The sequence below is a fragment of the Sinocyclocheilus grahami genome, unplaced genomic scaffold (genome assembly GCF_001515645.1).
Source record: "Sinocyclocheilus grahami isolate Dianchi unplaced genomic scaffold, SAMN03320097.WGS_v1.1 scaffold257.1, whole genome shotgun sequence".
In the NCBI taxonomy this organism is placed as follows: domain Eukaryota; kingdom Metazoa; phylum Chordata; class Actinopteri; order Cypriniformes; family Cyprinidae; genus Sinocyclocheilus; species Sinocyclocheilus grahami.
In genome coordinates this window covers 2,281,961-2,290,090 of record NW_015505436.1, presented here as the reverse complement: position 1 = coordinate 2,290,090, position 8,130 = coordinate 2,281,961, and the positions used below count along the sequence as shown (strand labels likewise).

The 8,130-nt window shown below is 34.1% G+C and overlaps 1 protein-coding gene across 1 annotated transcript in view; it reads left to right on the top strand.

Moving 5' to 3' along the window:
* Positions 1-5,745, top strand: part of LOC107598852 (annexin A2-like) — an 8,298-nt gene extending 2,553 nt beyond the window's left edge. Inside the window, exons 3-13 of the mRNA XM_016290301.1 lie at positions 173-263; positions 1,368-1,462; positions 1,544-1,657; positions 1,758-1,848; positions 1,922-2,001; positions 2,106-2,165; positions 3,166-3,259; positions 3,344-3,439; positions 4,919-4,977; positions 5,141-5,263; positions 5,350-5,745. Coding sequence (XP_016145787.1) covers positions 173-263; positions 1,368-1,462; positions 1,544-1,657; positions 1,758-1,848; positions 1,922-2,001; positions 2,106-2,165; positions 3,166-3,259; positions 3,344-3,439; positions 4,919-4,977; positions 5,141-5,263; positions 5,350-5,409 — 963 coding nt within the window. The 3' untranslated portion in view covers positions 5,410-5,745. The remainder of the gene's footprint in view (positions 1-172; positions 264-1,367; positions 1,463-1,543; positions 1,658-1,757; positions 1,849-1,921; positions 2,002-2,105; positions 2,166-3,165; positions 3,260-3,343; positions 3,440-4,918; positions 4,978-5,140; positions 5,264-5,349) is intronic.
* The last annotated feature ends 2,385 nt before the right edge of the window (positions 5,746-8,130 follow it).

Sequence of the window (8,130 nt, the reverse complement as noted above, 5' to 3'; positions counted from 1 at the left end):
ATATATATATATATATATATATATATATATATATATATATATATATATATATATATATATATATATATAAATTAATTAATAATGTATACATATAAATAAAAATGAATGATGTGTATATAATGTACATTTTAAATATATAATGAATGCATCATCACATTGTTCCTCTCTCTAGGGGGAGCCCACATACCCTACTGTGGTGCCAGAGCCGAACTTTGATCCAGATAAAGATGCTGCCAGAATCGAGACCGCTATCAAAACTAAAGGTAAGAGAGCAGAAGCGCTGGAACATGATGAGCTCATGAGAGCGGCCAGATGTATCTGTGGCGTCTTGTTTAAACCTGTAATCTGATGATGGTTATGAGCTATTCAACAACAATAGGCATTCATGTTTGGTTGTGGGCTCTGACCCGGCCCCTGTCTTTGTGTGCTGTGCTGTGCTGTGCTCATAATGAAGTGAAAGCGCTCCAGAACAGCAGCAGTGGTAGAAGTGAGTCATTATCCTGTCTGGAAGAGATTGAACCACACGTGGAACATTTTCAGGCCAACGCCTGATTGCAGCACATTTCCTCCCCCTCAATGATTCTGCTTTACAAACTATCAGCTAACATTGGCAAAGGAAATATTGCATACATGAATGTTGCTTTTGGAAGATTCAACCTTTTTAACTTACCAAACTGTACAAAAATATCCAGGAAAAAAATGGCGTAATGTTTAAGAATTTGTGATTTTTCGAACAATTTTTTTTTGTTTAAAAAAATTATCTTATGACCTTAACAATTTTTTTTCTTCATGACATTTTTTGTAAAGTGACAATTTGAGCATACATAAAGAGTAATATGTAGCGGTCCCTACATTTGGATTTATATCGTTTTTTTGTTTTTATATATATATATATATATATATATATATATATATTTGTGAAATAATGTAAAAAAGGAAAAAACATATATTTTTTTATTTTAAGGGCAAAATATATTAAATATTTTATTAAATAAAATGAATAAAAATATTTTATACAAATGTATATAAAAAAATCAATCAATCAAAAATTATATTAAAATATTTTAGATATATAGATATAAAATCTAATATAAATATTGATAGATATTAAAATAATAAATCTGTCAAATACACGCACACACTTTTCAAAACTACTAAAAAAAACTACATAAAATATGATTTAAATGTACTAAGAAACCAATGAAAAATAATATTAAACTATATTAAAAACATTTTAGACCAATAGATCATTAAAAAAAAAAAGTATGTACTTAATTCAATAAACATGGCATGTTTAAAGTAAAAAGTAAGTGACATTTTGATTTGATAAATAAATAAGCAAATAAATATAACATTATTTGTTTTAGGGGTGGATGAGCAAACCATAATTGATGTCCTCACCAAACGTACATATAACCAACGGCGAGAAATCGCCTTCGCATTTGAGAGGAGGGCCAAGAAGGTCAGTATGTATATTATGTGCTTCTGTATTAATGTCTCCTTGTCCATTTTTTGTAATAACACTCCTTCATCTCACTTTCAGGATATGATCTCAGCCCTGAAGGGGGCGCTGTCTGGCTCTCTGGAAACAGTCATCCTGGGCCTCATGAAGAGCACTGCCCAGTACGACGCCTCCGAAATCAAAGCCTCCATCAAGGTGAACTAAATATCAATGACTTTTAATCGAATTTTTATTGCGTAGATCAAATGGGAGAGAAATCTAGATGGTCAGAAACATAATGTCTGTGTGTCTGCAGGGTCTGGGAACAGATGAAGAGTCTCTGATTGAGATCGTCTGCTCTCGAAGCAATGCGGAGTTCATGGAGATCAAGAAAGTCTACAAGGAATGTGAGTATGGGAGTATTTAAGTGCACTTATTAGGAGCATGAGGCCGTGATGTGAACTGCGAGTCTCGTTGCAGTGTTCAAGAAGGACCTGGAGAAGGATGTGTCTGGAGATACTTCAGGAGACTTGGCTAAACTCCTGCTGGCTTTGGTTGAGGTGGGGCACCTGTCTTATGTGTGCTTTAACTAATATGTGTCTGAATTAAGATCCCGAGGATTTGTGTTTAATGTAATATTTGTCACGACCGCGTTCCACATCAGGCCAGGAGAGCCGAGCCCAGCTCCGTCGTTGACAACCAGAAAATCGACGACGATGCCAGAGTGAGTTCTTGTGGTTTATCTCTCAGCATTTCACTGAAACATTAATGAATCAATATCTGAATGTAACATTTAGAAATCGAGCCTTTGTTAGAGCAACAGTGTTTAAAAAAAACTCTAATCCTAAATATTAAACTTCAGTTAATAAACTTTATTATATATTTAATTGTAATTAAATTATTTTTATATATAATTACATAAAACTACATGCATACTGCATAAAACATTCTAAATGTAATTTATACTATTTATTTACTTATTAAAATTTGTTTTAAAAATATAAAATACACACACATACACATACATACATATAATGATATATTATTTATTTATTACATATATTATTTATTTATTAAGTGCAAGATTTATAAATTATATATTTATAACAATTGCATATTATTTATATATGTATTTGCATTAAGTATATATTAAACTTAAAAAAAATGTATATACATTTATTCATATAAAGTTTAAATAAATTATATATTTACTGAAATATATTTTATACACTAATTATTTACATTTACTTAATTTTTTTAAATATTCACTTTTATTCAGTTATATTCAAATACTCAATTATGCTTACAAAAAACTAACCTATTTAGATACATTTAATTATACACAATGCATATACATTTTATATTTATTAAAAATATTATTATTCCTATATAATTTATTTGCATTAAGTAAAAAAATAAAATATATATATATATATATATATATATATACATACATTTATTCATATATAATATAGAAATGATATATAGAAATTTTATATTATTTCTAATATAAGTTACACTTGATTTAAATATTAATAATTAAATATAAATTACTTTAAAAAAATATTTCTAATATATAAACTTTTTATATATATATATATATATATTTATATACATTTATTTACTTATATATAATAAATTGTAAAGAAATTACTTCTTTATAGAAATGATTTATTCATATTCTATATATTTACAATATTTCAATATTTCAATCTGCTGTGCAGGCCCTGTATGAGGCTGGAGTCAAACGAAAAGGCACTGATGTGAAGTGCTGGATCTCCATCATGACCGAGAGAAGCGTTCCTCACCTCCAGAAAGGTTTGTGAGCCTTTTAACCCTTCCTTCCATCTCATAAGTTAACAGCACACATATTATTAATGTGATTGTGTTTTTCTTTTGTAGTGTTTGAGAGATACAAGAGCTACAGCCCCTATGACATGCAGGAGAGCATCCGCAAAGAGGTGAAGGGGGATCTGGAGAAGTCCTTCCTTACCTTGGGTGAGACTTTTCTTTGAAGACCCCATGAAACTCAACTTTCCGTCCGGTGGTGATGTATATCCTGTTGAAACAGGAAGTTAGAATGGGATATGGCGAAGTGCAAGTCTGTTTTTGTATAGCTAGCCATTAGCCTTTCCCTTACAAAAATTAACCATGGTTTTATTATAGGCTACTAAAAGTGTAGTAACTATGTTTTTTTTTTTTTGGCGTATTGATTACCATTTGTATAACCACAGTTTTACTACAAATACCATGGTTTCAATTTTCTTAGTGTAGCAAAACCACGGTCAGTTTGTGGTTACCATGGTTTAACTATAGTATACCATGTTTTATTTGTAGTAAAACCATGGTTCATTTTCTTAAGGGTTAACCTTGGATCTAGACATCAGGCGAAAACAAAGACAATACTTAAAAAAAATCAATACATTTTAATAAATTAATGCTGGAATAGGATTTATATTATAAGTTATAACACTTAAATGTTTTTTTTTAATGTGTTTGAAGGTCAGTTTGTGGTTACCATGGTTTAACTATAGTATACCATGTTTTATTTGTAGTAAAACCATGGTTCATTTTCGTAAGGGTTAACCTTGGATCTAGACATCAGGCGAAAACAAAGACAATACTTAAAAAAATCAATACATTTTAATGAATTAATGCTGGAATAGGATTTATATTATAAGTTATAACACTTAAATGTTTTTTTTTAATGTGTTTGAAAGAAGTCACCAAGGCAGCATTTATTTGATCAAAAATACATCAAATTTGTGAGAGATCATTTCGATTTAAAATCACCGTTTTCTATTTGATTATATTTTCAAATGTAATTTATTCCTGCGATGCAAAGCTACATTTTCAGCATCATTACTCCAGTCTTCACTCTTAAAAATAAAGGTGCTTCACGATGCCGTAGAAGAACCTTTTGGTTCCATAAAGAACCTTTAACATCTGAAGAACCTCTCTCTGTTTCACAAAAGCTTCTTTGAAGGTTCTTCGGATTCTGAAAAGGTAAAAAAGAGATGGTTCTTTATAGAACCTTTGACTGAATGCTTCCTTGTGGAACCAGAAATGCTGCTTCTTCGGCATCGCTGTGAAGAACATTTTAAGCACCTTTATTTTTAGTGTTCGATGTCACATGATCCTTCAGAAATCATTCTAAGACGCAGATTTGCTGCTCAAGAAACATTTCTCATTAATATCTATGGTGAAAACCGTTGTGCTGCTTCATATTTTTGTGGAATATTTTTTTTTAATGAATGAGAAAGTTCGAAAGAACAGCATTTATTTAAAATAGAAATCATTTGTCATTTTAGAAATGTCTTTACAGTTAAGTTCAAGGAAAAATTGTTGAACATTTGTGTGCAGACTTGGACTGAAAGCCACTGAAGTCCTTAGAAAGTGCTTTAACCCTCATTTTAACCATCAAATCCAATGTTTTTACCTGAGAAAGCTACTATTAACTCATCTTCTCTTCCTCAGTTCAGTGCTTTGAAAACAAACAGCTGTATTTCGCCAACAGACTGCAAGACGCCATGAAGGTAAAAGACGTTTCGTCTACTAACACTTTTTATTCTTTCATGGGCTTGGAAGAAAATATGAAAAGGATCTGTAATGTATCTGCTGATGCTTCAGATGTCTTGCAGTGGAATTACATCAGGCGGTTGCGCTTCTCTTTTAACGTTGTGCGGTTGTGTCTTTTAGAGCAAGGGAGCGAAGGAAAAGGTGCTGACCCGGATCATGGTGTCCCGATGCGAGGTGGACCTCAAGAAGATCAGACAAGAGTTCAAGGCCCATCACGGGAAGTCTCTGTACCAGACCATTGCTGTACGTTCCTCTAATATTACTGTATGCCAATGTGTACAACTGATCCTACATATGTATTGATTTATATCTGTGTTTAATTTACTCAGGAGCACACAAAGGGAGACTACCAGAGGGCCCTGTTGAGCCTGTGCAGTGGAGACGATTAAGACCACGAGAAGGACTCGAGCTCTGAGCAGCTCCAGACGTAGATCTCCTGTGCCTGGCCTTGAATATAGTCCCTACCCTGCTGCAGCTTTAGAGACAGGCATCCTGTACACACGCGCTCGCTTAGACTAGAAACAGCCACGTGTTTTCCATTAAGAAGGATAGCAAAATGAACAGAGTAAGAGCTAAATGTGCCATATATGGTTTCATGGCCCTTTAGAGACAAAAAGTGAATCTGCAATGATAGTGGTGCCTTTCTGGAGTTCTTGCACAAAGAACATATACACTTGTAATTGTACCTCTTTTCTATACTACGAAATAAAACAAAATAAACCATTCATCTCTGCTTCATTTTTTTTAATCTTTGTCTTTCTTTCTTTCTATGAAACGCTTCTAACAACTCGATATTTGTCGTTTTTTGCATTTAAATGATATTTAGATACAAAGACCTCTCAACAATTATTTGGTCACTTAAACCACATTTAACATTTATAATATTGCTTGCTTTATCATTTAAAATGTCTTTTTGTATTGCTTAAAATATGTTTGAAATGACTAAAATACAAAAATGACTAAATTAAAATAAATGACTTTTAAAAGTCTTTAAAGATGAATTAAAAACAATGCAGGTTGATCGGCAAATGACTGACGTTTTCATATGGCAAGTGGTCAAGTATGTTCAAATATGATTACAATAATCTACGTGTTCAGCGAAGGGGATTTGTCTGTGAGTGAAAACAGTATAATATGGAGGCCTGTTTTCGTATCGTCCCGTTCACACAAACAGTGATTTAAGCAGCAAAATTCAGCACGTCATGAAAATGTATCAAGTTATGCCGTCTTCGCGTCGCTACTTTATTTGTTGCATGTTTATTCTTACCTTTTATAGGTTTAGTTAAGGTAATTTGCTATACTATTGCAAATTTAGCCTCGGTCGCGACATTTTAAGTTTGCTATACTTAATTCTTCGCCGCAAAATCTTAGCGTTTTCCTATCTGAACATAGCCTTTCAAAGTAGGCCTATCCTCCATTTGATAGCGTGAGCAAACACAGGCAACTCTACACACTAGAAAGTTTCATCCTTGTCCAGTTGCACTTTTTCTCTTCAGAAGTTATGACTGATAAAAATGTATTTGTAGGCTACTTTTTAGCAACCGTATCCAACTAACAAAAACGAACGATAAAAAATGGTTTTGTGCTGATGTTCTACAAACATTTGATCAATAACTTATGAACATTCTGTCAGTGTTACTGGATAAACCTTTGTTCATAACTTTAACATAACCTTTCCAAAGTTCTGAGAATGTTTTCTGTCAACTGGGTTTGTGCATTGTCGTAATTGAAATTCGCCTTGATAGAAGTCAGTTTATCATCAATGATTTTGAGCCTGATATTTCAGGGTAAAAAAAACTTGCATGCCATTGTTTTAAACAAGAGTTGCAGGTAATGCTTAATTCCCCATAAACGAGTCTCTAGTAACTTGTTTTGTTGTTGTTTTGTGTCCTCTGTTTTCAAATGTGAAAGTGTTGCCATCTTCTGGACAAACCCATTAGTGCACTGTACGGACTGTAACGTACTGTATACACACACTAGTTTACACATTAAAAATGTATTGAATTTCACTCATGTCGTGAGACAAAATATTGCCAGAAATGTAAAAAATTAAAAACTAGCTTAATTACTTCATGAGTACTTCGCAGTTTATGCTGTATACTGACTACTAGCAGTAGTCTTGCGTACAGGCATGTTAGAAATTGTGGACGCAGATAGGCTATTACTTTCAGTTAAGTTCAGGTCGTGTCAAGTGCATTGAATTGTGGGAAGCAGTATTAAGTGCAGCAAGATCTTCTACTTCTCATTTTGGCAAATGTAGATCCTTCCGCAATTATCTACTACATTCAGAAAACTTTATAAATACTGCTGTGGCAATAGTGAGCATGGTATGCTAGTATGCTATTCTGTGAGTAGCCAATGAAACAGCACCCGGTTGATTTGTCGCTACAGTTCTCTGTGTGAATGCCCCTTAAGAGAACACAGCTGTTCAGACACTAGTAGACGGCGGTCCTCATGAATAAGGAGCTGTGTAATACAGATTTTGTCCTCTCTTGTCATCTGTATTGATGCCCATGGCCTGCCTGACTACTTGTGCAGTGTTGGGTATTTAATTATGGACTAGACTGGGGAAGTTCCTAGCCATAATGGGACATAGTGTGCATGCTTATCAGTATATTTGTGTGCATGTGTGATCCCATGTCCTCCAGCTAGCAGTCTTGCTGCTGTCTTGTTCTCTGGAAAACTGTATTTCCACAGGCTAGGCCAGAAGAGCTACTCTGCATCCTCACCAGCTACCTAAAACACAAGCCGTCTGAGAGCACCAGAGTTTGATTAATATTTCCTTAATTCTCATTATTTTCTATTTCGGAGGTCTCGGCTGTCCCGTGGGTTCATTAGTGGTGTAGTCAGCGGTGCGTCTGGTAAACACCGACCCCAGTCTCTGTACTCTACCCTCTGGGCAGACGGGCTCTGCTGAAGGACTGACGTGTTGAGAGGTGGCCCGTTTCCAGCAGACGCTCTCTCTGGATGGGAAGACGAGGTTGGTGCCTTTGGTGTTGTCATGACAGCTTCCTTTTATGAGGCTCAAACTCAGACAACAGAGGAAGTCATTCTGTCACTACGGCAAAGGCTAGGACTGAAAAACACTGATGGCCTATCTGTCTCTAATG